The sequence below is a fragment of the Paralichthys olivaceus genome, chromosome 6, assembly GCF_024713975.1.
Source record: "Paralichthys olivaceus isolate ysfri-2021 chromosome 6, ASM2471397v2, whole genome shotgun sequence".
NCBI lineage: Eukaryota > Metazoa > Chordata > Actinopteri > Pleuronectiformes > Paralichthyidae > Paralichthys > Paralichthys olivaceus.
This window is the reverse complement of record NC_091098.1, coordinates 15,217,586-15,239,113: the sequence shown is the minus strand read 5'-3', so window position 1 is coordinate 15,239,113 and position 21,528 is coordinate 15,217,586. Positions and strand designations below refer to the sequence as shown.

The window sequence follows — 21,528 nt, the reverse complement described above, 5'->3', positions numbered from 1 at the left end:
GTCTATTAATCAAACTGGTCCTCACAAAAATAGAAGTACAAGTACACAAACACATTCATATGTAAGCAAGCATGCAGGCAGACCAGGAGAAGACGAGGATCAAGGATCATGCGAAAGAGATTTGAATGGAGGGCAACAGATCCCATGTTTGATGTTGTAAAGAATGTGAAGTTGAAAGCAAAATCACAGACTTATGGCCGTAGTTAATCCTGAGTGTCAGAACGACATTACGCATGGATACATGTGCTGTCTTATTGTAAATGTTAAATGAAAGCAGTGCAATTCAGATCCAGATCCATATTACAGAGGTTTGCGTTATTTTCAGTTGCAAGTTAACAAGTTTGCCTCAACTATGGGTTGTCGACTGAGTATGGCAATTTGTCGAGTAGGTTTGTTGCATTGTGTTTGTGAGCGTGATCAGGGGTAAGACTTACATGGCAGGATGACATTGTCTGCCACCGGTGCCCTGCCAGTGCCCATTCTTAATGATTAAAGAGCAACGAAACGTAATGCTAGACCCGAGCCTCATTCATTATGCAGCTGGGTGCCGTTTTCCCCCGTCTGGCCTACATCTGAACTCTGAGTCACACACTCACACACAAATACACACATACACACTGACAAGCAAATTATGTTTATCAGATACCTGTGTTATATCAGGTACATTTTATCAAATAGCTCACCATGGAGGAAAAATTAGGTGAATTCCCAGACACTAAAAAAGTCCAAGACAAACAGCAAATGTATCAGCTCAGTGTAAGTTGACACTGCAGTCACCTCACAGCCGTGCAATCCTAGCCCTCACATGCAAGTCCTCTGTTTAATTGACCTTGAGTGTGTGTGCGCCCTGAGACTGTTTGTGTGGACTAAAGCGCGCTATAATATCAGGGTGGTTTTAACAGGGCCCTTCATTAGAGTGGGAGTGTCAGGCAGTGGAGGGATGAAGAGAATGGGGAGGCAGGGAGGGAGAGCAGGGTTTCTCTCCAAGTAAACAGCTGCCTCTCCATCGGCCAAACCCTCAGTTCTCCAGGCCAAATCCCCCAGAGCCAAAGGCCTCCTCTTTGGGGATAACACTGACCACAAACCCGTGAAGTCCCGAAGAAGAAAGAGCACAACAAAATCATAACTGACCTTCCATTGTTTCAGCCTTCAACAAGGTCTTAATGTTATGTCCTGTTTATGGACATCACTATTTCATGTGACTTTGCTAATGAGAAATGATGCGGTGTGAAAGAAAAGGTCATTATTGCCAAGCTAGACCGTGTAATTGTTGAATGTCTCAGGATACTGTTCAATATCCCATATCAACAAATAAACCATTCACAAGAAACACACGCTGTTTAAAGGGATTTGCACAGTGGGAAACATTTTTCCTCATACTTCTGAATGTGCATGGCCAAACCACATTGTTTGTGCATTTGAGTTTGTGTGCGTGGGTTTGTTTATGTGTGTGCCTACACTTCTGTGCGTAACCCAATGTGTCTTTGTCAGTTTCCGAGAAACTGCCCCCTGCGTGACCTGTGTTCGATTCTTCGCAGCCCAATGTGTCCGTTCTAGAGATACATACATTCCCAGCTGAAGTCATGCACAGATGACTGCTCCCAGAGATCTTTCCCCCTATACCGTGGAGCAGCGGGACACACAGGATGTACACACACACACACAGACAAACAAACACACACGCACAAGTAAGCAAGCACGCAGGCAGATCAGGAAGAGATGAGGTTCCAGGGTCACGAGAAAAAGACTTGGATGGAAAAAGGCATTCTTTCACATGTTGCTACTTTCAGATCTCAATCATGGCAGGCTTGTTTTGGCTCTTCGTGTTTTTGGAGCTCACCCCGGGAAGTCTCACTAATGGCGAGAGGCCTGGAGCTGATGTCAGATCCCCCATGAGGGAGAGTGAGTGAAAATAAAAGGGCTTGCATCTTACTACTCTAGATCAGCAAGAATAAAATTGAAATATTATTTTTATGGATAGTAAAAATATAAAAGTCAAAGACAGTACTTGGGCTATATTTGCCTTTTATTGGACCTGTTTCATCTCCGTTCATCATGTTTGCTCTGTGCCCTCCCGTCAATAAGGTGGAAATGTCTGGTAAACAGTCAGCGAAAGAAACCTTTTGTAAATGTCACCAAAACACGACTGGTCTTTTCATTCCCTTGCATTTGATCCAAAGACAGAGCGGTGACACTGAGGCAATGGAAAATCTCCTGCGTGGCAAAAAGAGAAGGGCAGAGGCACACATGTACCCAGTCTCTGAATTATAGCTGAAAATAGGAAGATGAGTAAGACAGGGAGAAAAACAGAAAGACAGAACACTTGATCATGGCCTGTATCCTTATATCAACTAATTCTGCTAACTGTGTATTACTCTTCACTTATTTCAGATCAGCTGTCATCTCTGTTCTTTCTGGCTTCTGGTCCCATTCCACTTTGGTGTCATCTTTATTATCCTTCCGTTATCACCACATGGGACTCAGGCAACTTGGTCTATTTTGACGTTGTGTTGTCACACTTACTCACATAAAAACACACATGTCAACGAACTGCCACGTTTTCATAGCTCAATTCCAACTCACCCACTCACAGTCTGAATGGACGAGCAGCGAACCAGTTACAAGCTGGCCAGCTGAAGAAAGCATTGCTGTGGTTAGACTGGACTTAAACAGAGGACTATCTGTGGTGTGGTGATGATGCGTCTACTTTCATCCACCTGTCACTCAGAGAGCGAGACACCTGACATCTGGGTTGGTTTACTCCTCTCTCTCTCTCTCTTTGCTGCTCAGCTGTTGGCCAGACAGGATCAATAAAAAGTGATCCCCTGGCAAGTTGTACGAAATAGAAAAAAGAAAGAATGTGATGCAAACTAATGATCTACTTCTCATAACAGTAAACATCTGTTTGCTTGAGCTGCATACACATTGTTTAATAATCTCTCTTAATGAAGGCTATGGTTGCAGATGCCCTCTTGGCAGGACTGACTGATCAGTGCTTTTTAATGGCCTTGAACATGCCACTTATAGCTCAATTAAATACCGTTTAATATCTTGATTTAATTTTATGTGTCCAGGGTCACAGAGAAGACCTGATTGCTTCATCTGTCTCCAACTTTTAAAGCAAATTCCCTTGAACTCTGAGTCATATTCATATGTATTTTCTCCGTCCAGTAAACACTGTCAGGGCACACACTTTCTGAGGTTTGGGTTGTTGGTCATAAAAATATGCTGGTGCCAAATAAGACCACACACAGCTGATTCAATCACAAGAAGAACAACACACTGCTGGGGCTGCAGTGAGCCTTTGTTATTCTTGCACATTTTCCATTTCGTTTTCCAGTAAAACAATAAAAGCCCCCCAACATACTGCATGGATTATTTCTACAACAGAACTCACACACACAAGCGCTTCCCTCTTGTTTTTGGTTTCTATTTTGCGTTCTTGACCTACTATTTTCGGCTCTCTCACCTTCTTTGCTGGGCTCGCTGTCTGAGATTGTGCTCGGGGGTCCGGGCGGAGATGGGGAGCAGGTAGGGGGCACAGTGTGAGGCTTGTCCCCCTCCTGTGGACGACTCTTGGAGGTTTCAATGCCTTTGATTCTCCTGGCGTGGCGATTTCCTTTGTAATGCGCTTCTGCCTGACTCTATAAGAGAACATGGGGAAAAATACACATTAAAACAATTTCAAAGTGGATTGTGCACCTGTACACACATGCATGTCATTATGATGTAATCCAATATACTGTGGAGACTGGAGCCACAGACAGCAGGCAGGTTTACAGTGGACAATCAGATTGATTACAAGCATGGGAACAAAAAAGATGCAATGGTGCAGTGAAGGAGACACCTGAGACATATATCTGCCCCGCCTGCAGCCTTGTCAGGTTTCCCATTTAACGATGAATAAATCATGCAGTATATCCAGACTTATGCCTATTTTGGGTGATCTGTTTGTCTACATTGGACTAACTGCTCAGCTCAAAGTGACATACATCCTCTTTAGCCTCTACTGTACTTGGCTGACATTACTAGAGCCATGTTGAGCGACATGCCACAGGGAGTTGAGCTCTGGGTCAGTATGACGCCATGCTATCTGCCTGGAGAAGCTATAAAGCCCTCACTGACACAACCTTACCTCCGACAACACATACACACTATTACCTTCCATATTATCAATGGGCATATCTGGATTCTGCAGCGGCTCCTGCACAGTCCCAAACATAAAGGCATAGTTCACCCAAAAATAAAAATTCAGTCATACTCACCACTTAAACATAAACATAAAATTTGACTCGAAACGCAAAAAAACAGCATCATTTACACCATGTTTTTAGCCTAAATGCCCACTGTTATCCTCATCTGGAGCCTTGTCCACGCATGGATCACAGTTTTTTATGTTTGAAGGTCACCATTACCTTCAACTGTATTGGATTTAGCTTCAACAAAACGAAACCACTGAAAGTCCAAAAGTGTTTTGTTGTCTCAAATGCTTCACCCACCCCTCAAAGTGGTGAGTAGATAATGAGTGAATTGAAATTTTTGGTTGAACTATACCTTCGATTGCTTACCTGCGAAGTGGTCAAAATCTAAATATACATGCAGCAAAGACCCTGTCTCTAATATTTCACAGTAGAGATAAAATGCAGATTCTGTGCATGGAGGCTTTTGGATCCTGAAGATCCCGGAAGAAATTTTGCAGAGATTTATTACTGAAGCTGTAGCTGCTATTACAGATAGAGAAAGCTACAAGCTAATGTGTTTGTTCGGCGCGTAAACAACAGAGGTGAGTCATCTGACAGGAGACTCCTGGGACATTAGCGGAGTCTGTCTCCAATCTGTGTTTGTTTGCGTGTCTGCAGAGAGGTATGTGAGTCAGGGACAACATGGTGGACAAGATGTGCGTTGGCTATACTAAGCTGTCACCGGTGGTCTGGCCTCACAGTATGGTGACTGTAAAACAAAAACACAGACATACACACACACGCACCCAACATGTGTGTGCGTATACATGAAACCCTATTTGCCATCTGTTCGACCGTACTTTATCTCCCCTCTTTGACTCAGATAGCTCCCTGCTGTCTCCACGAGTCTACTGTGTGAGCAGTTGTGCCAAATACTTTTTGCATCAAGGGGCCAATGATAAAGATGATTGTTAAGTGGCTGGATTACAGCTTGTTGCCAGGGAGAGTGAGCGTCATGGTCTTGACTCGTGAAGAGCGGCTGACAGCTGCCATAGGTGCTGAAAGGCTTGGAGAATTTGACTGACACTCAGGACATCACGCCGGCCGCAGGCTCAAAAGCAAGGATCGACTGGCTGGGTAAAGGAGGCAGGGGGTCGATGAGTAATGCATGTGAGCCCCGGGTTGTGTATGTTTGCCTTATGTGTCCCTAATGGCATCCAGGACATGAGCTGGCAGGGTAAACCAGGGGTTTTGGCTTCAGTGATTGAGAAGATCACATGAGTCTTGTAAATCATGAAGACAAATCGGGCTGTAACCGTACCCTGTCAGGGGGTCTTAAGGAGCTGCTTTAGCAGAGCCGGCAGATCAGGGAGGAGGGAGCTGTGGGCTGAAAGAGGGGTGGGTCAGGGGATAGGGGCGGGGGCAGCTAAAGAAAATCTCTTTTAGATGAGGAAGGGAATGCGGGGAGATAGAAATGTATATGGTGTCGCATGGTGAGGCAGATACAAGAGGCTTTCTTAACCTCTCCCACCAAGCCAAGAGGATCAACTGCCAAGCTGCTGAATGAAAGTTTGAGGTCCCGGATGGAGAGAAAGGAGAGGGTGTGAAGGGAAGATAAAGTTCCTAGCCAGGGAACTACAAGACAAGGTGATATAAAGAGCTGGACGGAGAATCGGAATGATGTAAAAGAAAAAAGGAAAAAAACACAACGCAGACATGAAACACTGCAGCATCAGCCCGTGATGGCCATATTTCATTATCACTTTCCAGCATGACTATGATTTTGAGGGGAAAGCTGTGTGATGTTCGAGCACAGCTACAGCTGCAGCTCCAGATGAGACGGAAGGGAGGAATAAAGGAGAGGAAGTTAAAAGTGAGAAAATAATAGACTGGGAGAATAAAACAAGCAAGAAACAGAGTTAGGGAGAGAGCACTCCAGGAGAGAGGAAGAGGAAGAAAATAAGGGAAGCATATCAGCCAAAATCTTGCTGCAGCGGCTGTGACGTTGGTCAATGCAGCGCGACGGACCCTGTGATGTCACTAATGCAGCATGCCTCCAAGGTTATTCTGCATAAAACCCCCGTTTAGCACCTCACAGCACCGCGCAACGCAGGGACAGTAGGACACAAACCCCCCCTCACATTCTTTCTTTCCCCCTCTCCTGTCCTTTCCTTCCAAGCCCCCTCACTCCCACTTTCCCAAGATGCAATGGGGCAGGCAGAAACAGACACTAATCCATGCCCTTGACAAATGCATCTTATAATAAGTAGTGGCAGGCAATTTTAGGTATTTCTACACTAAATAATGCAGCAGGAGAGGGGGACACAGACAGAAAGAGAGGGGAAGGTTGCTGGGAGAGAGGAAGGCGTAGAATGGGGGGAGGCACAGAAGAGAAAGATCAAATGAGATGATTAAATGATGGCAAAATGATGCGTGAAACGAGGGGAGCACAGGGTGGGTGCAAGAAGCCAGAACTGGATCCTTTGAAGACAAATACATTGATTACGACATAAAATGAAAGCCCTCTTCTCCATCTTCGACCTGAGCAACCCGATCCACTCACAGATAAAGAAAGAGAAATATCAACACCAAGGGCAGAGCAGGGAACAATTAGGCTGGAAATGCAGCGCAGGATTCTTCAATGTGTTTCCTGAAATAGTCTCCTCATTTGAAAGTATGTAACAGAGAAGAGTGTGGGTGGCAAGTAATTCTACAGCAATATGGAGGCCAGTTATTCTCCCACCGAACATGATGGAACAACTCCAGCCTGCTGCAGGGGTGACGCTGCTGACACATTACATTGCAGTGGGTGCTTTATTTGAGCACATGTGAAAGTGACAATGACAACAGAGAGGTGGCGTAGTCCTGCAATCCCAGTCCTGAGGATAAACAAGCATGCGCATCTATACGTATTCCTCACTTATCCCTGCAGATTTTACAGTCAGAAATGGTCTATTAAGCATTATAACACAGTATTGTGCTTAATCTGGTTTACATTGTGCTACATATGATAAGAGTAAATTCTATTCTCTATGCATCCTGACATATTTAAGGTTTTCCTTGTCTTTTCCTCTTCACTGTCGGCTTCAAAACAAATAATTTACTATCACGTTATATATTTAAATTCTACACAGATGCGCTGCATATTTTAACCTAAACCAACAGGACACGTCTTAACTAAAGAAGCCACTATTTGATTGCTAGCTGAAGGTCTCCAACTATTCCATTGTGTAAACATCTCTGTCTAACGGTTTCCTGTCCCTTGGAGGATATACAGCAGAGGACTGTACAAAGAGCAGGCTTCACACCACAGCCCTGCAGCTCCCCGACCACATTGAAACCATGATTGTAGACCTGAGGAGTATTTATAGCATGGGTCCACTCCTTAATGTTATGTATTGTGGATGGATGCACGCCCTAGACCTGAAGTCTGCACCACTGAATATGGAGAATCAGCCAAATTATATGCTGCACACATGACATTTGGCGCTGATGTTGTCATGCGTCTGTCCTCTTCATGTGCAGCAAAAATACAAAACTGACACTGAGTTGTCGTCACTGCACATAAAATGCTTCCTTATGATTTTTGTTTGCTTTATTATGTCCATCATTTATGAACGCAAGTTGCCCAGGGGCACAGCATGTCATTAAACTCCCATTATGAGTTTGGAAAAACTACACCATATGGACACCATGAACAGATGAAACTGCAGCTAATATTAATGGATAGAATTATACAAAAGCATGAAAAAACGTAATTAAGATTTTACTTCATGACTAATGCTAATGTGAAATTAACTTTCCACACGCTCAAGAACTAAATCAAGCTTTGTGTTGACGAGCGAGGGAAAATCTCTTTGAAAATGCTGGAAATAAAATCCCATCTCTCGCTCCTTGGCTCTGCAGCGGCTCTTGAGGCTTTGTGCTGCAGTGTTTATCGCTTCTGAACTCGACACTGTCTTGAAACAAATAAATTCCACTCGGATCGTAACTGCCAAAACTCAGCCCAAACAAATGTACCACATCCTCTGTGTCAGTACGTGCTCTCAAGAGAACAAATAGGATAGATAACCCTCCAACACATTCCTCAGGAAAATGTGTTTGTGAAAGGTGGTGGTGGATTGTGATGTTGGATAATAATTATAACTTGATTGCTTGGATATATAATATGCTTACTCATGTATACTACTATTATCGGCAATATATCTTGTGGCTCTCTCTGCGGTTTCTACATTTCTTTAAAGTTTTTTTGATGACGGTTAAGGACAGAGGCTGTCGCACCTTGTTAAGACCTATGAGACAAATTGTCATTTGTGACTGTGGGCTATACAAATAAAGTTTGCTTGATTGATAGAAGGTGTGAGGAACAGAATACAATATATTAAATGCCACGTAGGGAAAATGAAACAACATGTCTCTCTCTCAGAGAAAAGCTGTGTAAGTGGTGGTGTGTTTGTTTTGCGTCCGTGTACCTCTGAGTTGAAGCGGATCTGGCAGACGTTACAGGAGATGACTGGCCGCTTGGTTTTGACCAGTGGAACTCCAAAGGTGTGGTTGATCACGGCCTTCTGCACCGGGTCCATCTGACAGAAAATAACAGGGTAGGAGACAGAGAGAGGAACAAGAGAGAAGAGGAGAAATCTGTGAGCTACAGTTCATACTCTGTCTTGACAGGGTTCACTGCTATGTCCACTTACTCTTATGGAAGAGGACAGTATGGAGTAAAGAGGCCACTGCTTTTCTGCCACTCTACGAAGACAACATTAAATCCAAAGACACAAATGTTTAAAGTGTCTTTCCAGTGTTTATTGTACGTCTGTGTTTATAGTCAACACTGTTGACAGCGTGTTGCTACAACTGAGACACCTGTTGCACACTACCTAAGCTCAGGCTGATGATCCTGACCAAGTTGTCGCTTCATACTGGGCTCGTGCTAATTGTCTCAGCTAGGACGTCCGTCATCTATGTATAAATTTAACTGACTTTCTTTAGCATGTGTCGGTGGCTAAGCCTCTGAATTAAACCCTGACCCAGACACCAAAGGCCTTGCCTGTACTCATCTAAAAGGGCTTCATTCCAGTTATTTATCTGGGTTTGAAGCTGAATTTAACCGGCGATCATCTTTAATAGACCTGAGAATTAGTCTGGAGGCAATGAATGGTTTGGATTTCTATAACAAACAACTGTCTGGCACGAAGTCTGCAGATAAAGCAAGCAACATTTAGACGATAGTGTGGTTCGGTACGGGTGCGCAAAAGAAATAACAACAAACAAAAGTCCTAGACTGAAGAACAATATGGACATGGTGTGTGTGTGTGTGTGTGTGTTTGTGTGTGTTATGAATTCATAAGAGGGAATGTTCCAGAGAGTTCACCAAGTCTGATGCCAGTCTGTTGGTTTGGGGGGGTCTGACAAACTCTAAAACGACTCGATTTGTGTCATCAATGTGTTTAATTTGGCAAATTACCAAGCTACATTACACCTGGAGCCATAGTCTCTTGTAATATTTAAAGACTCTTGGCCTGACGATTGAGGAGTTGGGAGAGGCAGTGACGAATATCCTCATTGCTCAAGTTTAAACAATTTGAATTTCTGCACAGTGCTTGTTCCTCGGCAACTGCAAAAAAACAGGGTAAACAGTAAAAGCAGAGAGGTTTAGGTGGGTGACAGGACAGCCCAGAATTACACCATCTGGAGTAGCAGAGGAGTGGGAGAGGAGGATGAATTGGGAGAAGAAGAAAGAGAAGGGGAGGGGGGGACGAGAGTTAGAGAAAGAGCGAGGCAGAGGCCCAAGGACGGACTTCCTCACATCGCACATTCTTATCTCATTTGGCTCTCTTCACCATACTCCTCATTCCATGACTTCTTCTATGTCTCTCCCCAGAAACATAATGTCAGCTCTGTTGCTTCTGCTGCAGACTTACATAGACTGAGGAGTCGGGGTGAAAGATATTAAACAGTGACAATGGTAAATGTAAACTCTCTGAACGTCTGCAAGGCCAGGTCACCCGTAGTTATGCATTAGCCATTTTGAAACCCACACACTGAGTGCAATTAAACACAAGTTTGTATCAACAGTCAACTCAACATTTTGAGTCCAAAGACCACAAAATGTCTCTTTAACTCCATGCTGAGGGCATCCATGCCCATCATCACCCCTTCCAGTAAATATGAACAATAACAAGTGGTGGAGTAACTGTACATGTGAATCATGGGCCTTTCCCCATTCCAGTGCAGCACTCTGGGTGTGGGTCAGCAACGATCCATCCAGTAAATCCAGCTGTTACTAAACCCACTCTCCAGCTGCCAACAAGCCTTTTTGGATGGATGTTCACACGGCCTCTTAGCCGAACGCTCTCCAAAACATGTCCTCATGAAATAGGAGTGGAGCGCTATGATGTAATTGAAGAGTAAGTTTCCAAAACACGCTCGGTTGCTTCGACCAGTTTTGAGAAAAATTAACATTCGGGTTTCAAATTGGCTGCAAAGTCCACTCAGACTTAAAAAAACAATTAGTACATAATAGGTACAGTTGTCTTGTTTAATAAAACTCAGCTGGGTGAGTTCTGTTAGATTCCATGTCACTTGGAGTCCGGAGTTGTTTGGATGTGGTGAGAGAGTTTGGATGTAAACCACACAGATCCATGACTTTAGGATGTCTCAGTCACTCACATAGTCATATCAACAGCTCCACAGGCCTTTCAGACCCAAACACAGCAGTGTATTTAGTTACCCACAGCCTCCAGAGTGGAGAAACAGATAAAACAGCTACAAAGCATCTCCTGGCACTTTACTGAGGTAAACCTCATCTACATCCTCTTATTTCTGTCTTTCATTTTTTTTCGTTTTAGCACACTTCTCCCTGCTCTTTGTTTTTCCCTGTTGCATCCTTTCTGTCTCTGTTTCTCTTCTCTTTTGCATTTGATCAATTTCCTGCGACAAAATGCTTGAAATCGTTGAATTCCCATCAACACAAATCAAGTTGCTGTGTGACTCTTGGGGGGACCATGCATTGTGGCAGTCACAGACTCTGCACACCGTCAGATAAAGAAGAAAAAAACCTTTTGAAGCTCTACACCACGTCTGAGTTACACCCAGATTAAGAAACAGTTGGATGAAAGAAACCAAAACAGCATAAAAAGCTCCAAATACCTGGATCTTCACTCACCTTCTTCTCCTCTGTGTCAGCAGGAGCCTGGAGCTGCATTGGTCCAGTGTGTGTGCTACTGGCTGAGATGTGTTTGTTGGTCTCAGCATGTGTGAGACTCAGAGCGTGTGTTGCACCTTCCTCACTCATTCAGCCTCCTGCTCAGATGCCAATGCAGAAACCAACTAACTAACTAAAAACTTGGTGCCTAATGGTGCATTACCAGCGTCTTTGATGTTTCCGTTTTTTTAGACGCTGCAAGAAGAAGAGTCTATGCTGCAAGGATGTTTTTAAATGTCTCCCTCACACATTACCTAACAAGTGCCTGTCCCTTCTGCTCAGCCTCCACCTCCTCTCCTCTCAGCTGCTTTCTCTCTGTCTCATGCTTACCCTCACTGCACTTCCCAGTTTTCTCCTCCCCTTCTCTCTCTTGCTCTCTCTCTCTCTCTCCCCCCCTTTCTTCATGCATGCTCAGCCTGTCCAGATCCAGATGCAGCTAAGGATTGTGTGTCCTACTCTCCTCCTGCTCAACCTTTCCCCTTTTCCCAAAGTTCACACCATCTATCAAATGTCATCATCAGCCAGTGGAGCTTTGCCCCTACCCACAAATCCCCCACTTCAACCGTGTGTGAATACAAATAATAATGGTTTTTAAATTGGTTTTAACAAGTACAGTGTTTAATGTCTCTAACCCAGGCATCACTACACATAAGCCTCACCAGGAACTGGACAAAACGAACCATTAACTGTTACTATTTCTGATTGATCCACCTCAGTGGGAAACCTGCAGAGGCATCAAGTACGATGAAACATCAGTCAGTCCTGGAATGTTTAATACTGAGATAAAAGTGTTATGAAAGAGGAGCCATGCTGTCTGAGGGCAAGTTGTTTAGGAAGAGAGGGAAACAGAGATGAAAGCTGGACCAGCTGCAGGTCAGATTCAACAAGTAAGCACGTGACTTTCACACGATTCCACACCTTCATCAGAAATTCCTGACTTTGCTCAAAGGCTCGGAGCTGTGTGTGAGTGTGTTCGTCTATATCAGGGCCCAGTTCTGCAGATAAATAATTCAGCCTTGTCACTGTCTACAGGCACATTGGGATAGACAGGCAGGTAGAGGGCAAATCACATTAGAGCACCATTAAAGTTGTACATGGCTTCAGGAGAGGCCATTCCTCTGCTGCGAGGATAATAACCCTCAATGTGAAGTAGCGTCTCATTAAGACTGTACAAACTCAGCACAGATCACTTATTAAGAGAGAATGATAAAATAACTCGCTGCCAGCTTTGTGCAGAAACATCTCTCATTGTAACTGCTACTATTATGCTGAGCTTTCATTGAAATATTGTGAATATCCATATTTATTACAGTGTGCCGGAGCGGGCAGACACCAAGAGGCATCAGAGATACATCTTTCATGTGAAATAATAATATAGTCCAGCCTCCATTCATACAGTTGTGAAGAGAAAACAATGATTGTTCAAACATTTTCAGCCCAAGAGCCCAACAACACATAAAATATAGTCAGGGATGTAAACAAAGCTGCAAACTCTTTTACTCCGGATCTTCTTACACTGACTTAACAGCAAATTAAACAGAAATGGTTCTCAGGGAAAGCTGAGGGCCACAACTTTGTCTCTATGAAAAACAAAAACAGCACTTTTATCAGCAACAACCTAAGTTGTATCCTTTATTTTTTACAGCTCAAAATATTCTCAAGTTAAATAGCAACGGATAAAATAGCTTAACGTCAGGCACCACAAATAGCCAACTCCTCCATTGCTTTTAATGCACTGCAGTTAAAGCACTGAGGTCCTGCTCATGCATGTGCCAGTGTGCACTTGAGCTCTAAGGTCATAATGTCCTCCAAGACCTCTCCTATGGCCCCATCTCCTGGACACAGGGCTGTAAAACACCCCCCACTCAGGCCTGACATCAGCAGCTGCAGCAACAGCAGCTACAGTATTAACATTCACTGCATCCCTGTGGACCCTCAGATGCAAGTTGATGTTCTGAGGGTTAAGACGGGGAGCAGAGGGATGTTACAGAATGAGGAAGAGAGAGATTCAGAGGGGGGGCGTCGCAGAGGCAGGGAGACAAGAATGAAGAAAGAGTGAGCAAGAATGAGTTTCAGGGCTGTGCCAACAGACGCTAGAGAGGAAACCGAGTGCCTGCATAATTTCAGTATCTCTATTAATCCATGTCTGCTGGGTGCGCTGCAGTTTTAACATCAGTGCTTCCACTTATGTCATGGCCCGTGGAGGGCAATTAAATTGACTGTATCGTTAAAAGGTGTTTAACTGTGTCTGGACTTGTGTCACTATCCCTGTAGTAACATACGTGGCTGCAGCACATGCCAGATAATTCCAATTAGTGGCAGGAGATTGCTGTGTCACGTCTTTGAAGAATACAGCCAAATATACCCAGATGACACACAGAGAATAACTGTGGTGCAGACATGGTCCAGGAATAGCAGTGCCCCACATACTGCACATATACAAGGTTCACTTATTTTACATATTGCTGACAAGAAATGTGTTGACAATCCCTAATGGAGTCTGGAGGAGTAGGCAGCCCATTATGCTGAGTTGGTGAAATGCCAAATGTCTTCCACGGTCTAATCTGAATTATAAGATGTTAGTCGGGGCCTGGGGAAACAGGAAGATCCCTCTCCGTTAAAATAAATACCACATCAAACAAACTACGATGTTTGAAGTACATAGCTGTAAGGATGGCCTTAGAGTCGCTCTTTAATTCAAGGGTCTTTGATTTAAGGAATAGGAGAAGACTGTGTGTGTACAAGAAATAACACAGTCTCGGGAACCTCTTGCTTCCCTTATAGAATGAATTTTTAATGTGGGTATAGCACCAATTCAACAATTAGAAGACACACTTTAAAGCTCACTAAAGCATTAAAAATATATAAGCTGCACGTGGACTGTGAAATCATCATGAAGGTAAATACACAGGCACTACAATGACAACTTTAAAGTCCTGAATTCAAAACAAGGCTAATTTTCTGGAGGAGCTAGACATCTTGTGTGTTCCTCACTGCACTGGCTGGGTTATAAGACTGCAGTGTGAGTGTGTGTGTGTGTGTGTGTGTGTGTGTATCTGCATCAACTCTCACCGTGCTGAAGTTATGAAAGAGACTCATGGTGTGTGCAGGATGTGGGGTCTCCATGGGGAACTGCAGGAAGGGCTTCATGTCCAGGTGGGGCTGGATCATCGTGGGGGTCCGCAGGAACGTCGGGACCGCCGCCCCGGCCCGGTTTATGCCTCCTACATCCAAACAAAAGACAGAGAAAGATCAATTTACAAACCATTTTATACTTGAGTGTATAAAACAGTTCAGAGTTCCCATGGTTGTTTAAGCAATGTAAAGACATTTGTACAAGTAATAAATGTCTTAGATTTATTTCTGAAATAAAATGTGAAGCTAATAACAAATTTTTGTGCTGTTGTTCACTGAAATGCTCTACTGACTTCCCAACAGCACAATGGACCATGATTGCCCTGCTAAAGCAATTCTTTCTCCATGGACAGAGCAAAGTTATGTGGCACCCAGTGGCACACGCAATCTCCAATCTGTGAGAAAAATCAGCATTTGGCCCGTTAACAACGCTGCAGTGATTCCTGCGGACAGACATCCGGGTTTCTCCTGACAAGCTGACAAGACTTGTGCATCATGGGTTTGTGGGCTTTGCGGAGTTTGTAGCACCAAAGCCTTTCATTATACTAAAACATTCACATCAAATGAAGAAGGAATGCCACTGAGAAGAAAAGAATGCCACAGAGGCAGAGGGGATTCCTCCACCTGCCTCCCAGTCTCCTTCTCTCCTCCCCTGGGAGACATCTGCAGCTCGATGATAATGAGTTTCATCATAGCATGTGTTGCTTAATGTCATCCTGACCCGTGCACCAGAGTTGGATCACTTGGTTGTGTCTAATTATAGAATGAAAGAATCATAGACTCTGATTCCGCTGCTCATGTCTGACACATGCTCCCCTGGCTTTGACTGTATCCAGCAAACTGTTTGATGGGATGAAGAACGAAGACACCTGTGAGCAGGTAGTATGAAGGTACACTGACACACACACACACACACACACACAAATACACACATCTGTGCACTAGATGTCAGTGTTTAATTCTCCTACAAAAGTGTGCCATGCTTTCATAATGATACACCGCTCCCTCTTCGCGTTGTTGCTCCCATCTGCCTCCTCTACCTCTCCTCCTTATCCCTCCCTCGTCTCCTCTTTAACCTCTGTCAAGGATGATAGTGATGGGACCCACACAGCAAAACTCAGCCTCAGCAAGCTCTTAGATTAAGCCTCTTAATATCCGCAACTGGATTTCTGTGGCTTTCAAATTCCCCCGAGACTTAAAGCTCTGCCGCTCTCCTTTTTGGGTCTGCTTTAAGCTATACACTCTCTCTCTCTCCGTTACTCGCTGTCCTTCACTCTGCTTCCTACAACAATTTGTTCCTCTGCCCACCTCCACGCTTTCACATGATAATTTGTCCATTATGCGGCACCTCTGCATTTTCGTCAAGCTTTATGTCGACTGAATGTGATCAGGGAAATGATATGGCTGTGGAGTGGAGAAATATAGTGTTGGGAGCTGCGGTGTAAAAAGTTTGGATTAGAGAGAGTGGGAGAGAAAGATGGAGAGAGATTGACTTTGTCAGGCTGAGTGAAAGTGCTGTCTCAGCTGTGGCCCAGCTGCCTTCCGCTGCGCATCTGTGGGCCTCAAGGTTTAGTGGACTGCATCATTACCTCTAGTTAGGTAGGGAGGCTCTTCCACTGAACGAACCACTAATACACACATGTATGAATGCACAACACACACACACACACACACACACACACACACAACTATTCTTAAGTATCAGAGCAAGTTAGCTGCCTTGTGCCTGTTGGTTGTCCAGGTGGTGCATTGTCTTTTTTCACAGACTGACTCTCACAAACCCTCCATTTAAGTTTCAGTATGTTTCAGTGTTAAAACTGGACAGTGATGCGTTTGTGTGTGTTGTTCCAAATCATTTCTCAGAAGAACAAACAGCCTGTCAGACAATCCTCCATCAGTTTTTTAAACTGAGCTCAACCTTGATGCCGTTTGTTGTGATGTGAGAGGATGGGAGGTCTTTTAGCTGCTCTCTCCTATACCTTTCCCTTCATGACTGATGAAGGCAGCTTGCTCCTCTGGGTCTGCGTGACCAACAAGATGACTAATACACTGCCTCTTGAATGCATTTATCAGGACACTATACCACATGCTGATACACAGCCTGGTGCCTGAGCGTGTGCCTTTTGTTAGGAAGGAGTGACACCCTGTCAGCTGGAGTTGCACAGCAGTAATGTTTGCCGCTCCCCAGCGAGTCTGCACTTGAACACGGAGGCTGATGCTGGCAGTGGGTCAGCCAGCCTCTGGCAGGCAGACAAACACAGAGACTGGCTGACCAGGGACCACAACATGTCTCTGCAGCAGCAGGAGGAGCTGCAGTCTAAAGTGAAGGGAGCTGAGGATCAGATAGGAGAGAGAGGATCAGTCGTCCTTGAAGCAAAGACAGTCTATTCTGTTCTATTGGGGGTGTGTGTGTGTGCATGCACGCGTGGAGCAGGCACGTGTGTGTTTGTCAGTGTGTGTAATTCAAGTGTGTGGCTGCTTTCTTCTCCCAGTGTATAATTACCCACATTAATTTAAACCTCTCTTTGGGGACCGTCTCACAGTGTAAATCAAACAAATCGCTGTGTAGCAGCGTGCCTGTGTGACCCGCACAATGTGTTTCTTTTTGCATATGTGTGTTTGCGCAGATTGTGAGTAAGTGCATATTTGAATGTGGTCCCACTAGGCTCGGCTCTGCTCATTGACAAAATCTTGTATTAGAGCCAGAGCTAATAAAACGATAAGTCATAAGAGCTTGTTATTTCAACAAACTGTTGTGCAACAACAGAAAAAGTCAAAATCAAATGACAAAATAAAACCATAGCATACACTCAAATTTGCTGACATGTTAGCTATAGCTCTGGCTAACGCTACACTTTAATCATCAAAATCATCTCTGCTGATTTGGAGCAGCAAGTGCTTCCCAGGAAAAGAAAATTACAATTTTATCTGAGTGAAACTAATATATTTCAAATTCATGGTATCAGATCGGCACAGTTGTGTACTCGCCAATGTCCAACACGGCATTTGTGGCAGAATCTTTCTGATGCTTGCATAAATATCATAAAATCTCTATCATTCATATTTATGGGTTGTAGACTGCTAGAACAAAACAAGCACTTTTGGAGATGCAACCTTTGGCTTCAGGAAATTAAAAAATACTGTTTTCTGGCATTTTATTACTGACCTGATTATTATTTTACAGATCATTAAAAAGAAATATTGTGGTGGTGCAAAGACCTAAAAAGCTAATTGCACCACACAGACATAAGTGAGGAAAAATAGAGTATCTACTATATGCAGCACCATATTTACTCCCTCTGTCCTTTTCCCTGAGCCTGTTCTGCGTAAATGCCCATGTGAGGCAGACTGACAGACAGGCCGGTCTGGAAGAGCAGAGAGGACTCGGTCAGTGATTTGGATGCTGGTAAACCCTCAGTCATGCCAGGAACCCTACCAGGCTCTACCAGCACTCATATAATGAGACCTCTTAAACAACCTAAAAGCTTGTTGCTGCAGCTCATATTCATATATTTGTCCCCATAAGCTCTCACACTTAGACACAACAGGCAAAAACCCATACTTGCATTGCTGTTTTGCGCACACTGACACCAGTATGGAAGGACAGAACTGGCCATGTGCTGGTGGAGGCAGAGAGGGAGGAATGAAAGAGGAAAACTGGTGCAGTATAGACAGAAAAGAAGGGGGGTTAAAATTAGAGAGCAGGCAGCAGTGAGATCAAAGAGGAGAGTGACTGATTCTCCTATTTGGAATAATTTCCCAGCCTGCATTGCCCTGATAAATCTGCTATTGGTCACATCACCGCCTCCACTCTGGAAATACATACAGTATGTTCACAGACATACACAAACATAAATCATGCCCCCCCACTCCTATTTCTTCATGGGACGCATTTAATTCCCTATGTGCGTGCTTGTGTGTGTCTGTGTGCATGTCTGTGTGGTTCAGGAAAACAACTTAAAAGTAAAATGCAAATAATAGATTCTTAAATTGTTTCTGCCTATGTATTGTGTGTCCCTATCTCCTTCATGCAATGATTATGAAATGTTACAATTTTGTTGATGATATAGTAAAACCTCAGAAACTATTATGAACTAAAAACTTACAAACTACATAATCAATCAAAAGGAGATAAAGATGAATTTTAAATAGGGTTCAAAAGATGGTTTTCACATCAATAGCACCATACTGTTATAAGATGCTGCATTACATCATACAAATATCACATCAGTAATAAATAAGTTCATTCTGCTCGTGCAGTGTTCACTCTCGTGAATGTTTAACTCCAGAAACAGAAGATGATAGAGGAAGAATCTTAAAAATATCCCTGTCGGGTGTTTTCCTTGCCTATGCTGCAAAACAAAAAGCTGTTTCTAGAATCTAGGCTGAGAGAATCTTTTCATGTCTTGAGATTATCTAACAGACTGTGTAGGTTGTGCCACACTGTGTTCAGCCTTCTTTCCCATGGGCGTTGGGTGCATTCAGGAGAGAACAATGAGAGTGGGGTGAGTTGGCACACGGCGAGTTGGACAGGCACAGATGTGCCAGGGCTGTTGGCAGCGGAGGCCGGGGAGAACGAGGCGGTAACAGTCAGTCTGCCAACTTGCCTTTCTGCAGGGCCGTAAAGCGGGCACCTGTCCTGCACATGGCCCAGTGGGGAGGGGGACATCAGGAAATACACACACGGTTTAGTCATAGCTGCAGATGTACTTGATGTTGGAATATCCCCAACAGAGACACAGATATGATTCAATACATCTGATAATAGTCAAGTCAAGTTTATTTAGCAACACAATACAGTAAAAGAAGACACAATGTGGAATACCAGAAAATAAAATTATAAAATAAAATGACAATGCTATATGATGTGGATCAAAACAACTAAAGGACACTCAAATGCCCAGAATAACATAGTTTAAAGTCTACAGTCTAGTCTTAAATATGTCGACAGAAGGGGAGTACGTTAATGTAGCTGGAGAGAACACACCCTCCCCCTCAGCCTCGACTAAGGAAGTGAAAAAGGGGCAGAGAAGAAATGTATTTAGAGGTCAGGTCTTTTTGTGCTTTAAAAACAAATAGAAGAACCTTAAACCTGTAATAGCCAACACAGCGACTTACTGGTGATTAACGACAACTCAGAAATAACTAACTAACTGTGCAATGATCATAATTGACTTAATCAACCCTGTGTGTGCAGTGAGATTCCAGACAAACTGTCTGAGGCGGAGAAAACCTGCCCTCGCTCCATGTGTACGTTGTTGACAGAACTGTGAGACAGTGGGATGATTTAAAGAGCCCGGGAGCCTGGAGCTTCCTCTAAGACCCCAATATAGTTTCTCATCAAACCTCTCTCTCTCTCTAGATCCCTCTCTGTTGCTCACACAACAGAGAACAGCAGACTCATACTGTAGGAACACCATTAGCAGCTGCTCAGACCCAGTCTGACAGATCATAGGATGAAGGCTGTCTGCACATTGACAAACTCATGGCAGAGAAACAAACTGGGGTTGCCAGACTGTTTCGTAACCACGGATGAGGAGGAGAATTCTCATGACCAAAATGACTTTTTTTTTTTACATATTGCGATCAGGAAGAGCTGTCAGATTTTTTTACTTTTTCATATGTGTTGTAGAGTGTGACGGATGGCTACCCGTCTGTCTGGCTGCCCACCTCCATTTCTCTGACCATCTCTCTCCCTCTCTAAAATCATTTCTCGCCTCCCTCATGATCAGCTCAGTGTGTATTCGGTGCTGTACACAGCTGTTCCTAGGACTACAGGAATAGCCAATTCATTTCAGCGGCGGAGGCAGCTTGATAGAGTGCGGACACAGGGCACAGGAGGGAGAGAGAGAGAGCAAGAGAACAGAGAGAGAAAGAGAGAAAGAGGATGAAAATTTGGTCCTGTTCCATTCAGTATTCCCTTCCAGTCTCAGGCCCAGCAGGACATTGTGCCTCCCTTTCACCTGACCAGCAGCCCAATCAACAGGGTCACAGGCCTCGCCAAAAGCTCAGCTGAATCGTACAGAGATAATAACACACTCTAACACACACACACATACACAACATGTTACAATTCTACCTTAGTGAGGACACACTGAGGACACTGTAATAATACCCTCCCTCTCCCCTAACCCAAACCATCACCTCTAAATGACAAGTCTTAACCCTCAAACGGCTCTTTGAAAAAAGTGAGGACCGACCAAAGCGTCTTCACTCTTCTGAAACGTCCTCACTCCATACGGTCTATCCTCAAAATGGGTACCCACTAAGATAACAAGCACACACACACACACACACACACACACACACACACACACACACACACACACACACACACACACACACACACACACACACACACACAATCTTCTAAGGTTCAATCTAAGGTTGGCAGTTGCATTTATACGCAATAGATAAATGCATGATCACACACATTAAAGACACACGTATATGTCCATACACACACACACACACACACACACACACACACACACAGTTCCTAAAGACTGAATGCACACTTACACCTGCAGTGCACTCAGGTTTGCACATATAGGATTATGAAGTCATGCCCTTTAGAGGCAACATTCCTCTGACTCACTTGTCACACTCACTTTATACCTGTATCTCCTGTCACCTTCCGATCATTAGTCCTGAGTGTTTTTTTTAAATATCTGGCTGCTGTATTCTGAGCTGCTTGCCTGGATGTTCCCCTGACAGACAGCGATGGCAGCAGCATCCCTCCTCCAGATCGCTGCCTCAGCCTGAAATCACAGCGTCTGACTCACGATGCACTTCAGCAGAGGTTAACAAAGCTCACACAGTGCTGGGAGTCACACAGTGAAGCCTCCCACCTTCACACAAGCAGGCAAAACCTTTAAACCCCCAGAACTGGAGCAGGACTGTCAGTGACCACAAGAGGGTGCTGCTGAGCCCCTCTGTAAATGTCAAAGCAGCAACTTCAAGTCCATTCTCTGGCATCTGAAAATGATTATAAAATATAACTGC

General features: G+C 44.1%; 1 protein-coding gene across 3 annotated transcripts in view; it reads right to left on the bottom strand.

Moving 5' to 3' along the window:
• Window positions 1–21,528, bottom strand: part of znf385a (zinc finger protein 385A) — a 60,189-nt gene that overhangs the window by 10,440 nt on the left and 28,221 nt on the right. For 2 of the 3 annotated variants that reach the window (XM_020088958.2, XM_020088960.2), the window contains exons 2-4: window positions 14,461–14,612; window positions 8,654–8,764; window positions 3,470–3,644 (exon numbers count right to left, since the gene is read on the bottom strand). In XM_020088958.2, the coding sequence (XP_019944517.1) occupies window positions 3,470–3,644; window positions 8,654–8,764; window positions 14,461–14,612 (438 nt within the window). Of the gene's footprint in view, window positions 1–3,469; window positions 3,645–8,653; window positions 8,765–11,349; window positions 11,727–14,460; window positions 14,613–21,528 lie in introns of those variants that run through there. The other variant, XM_020088961.2, reaches the window with a different exon arrangement.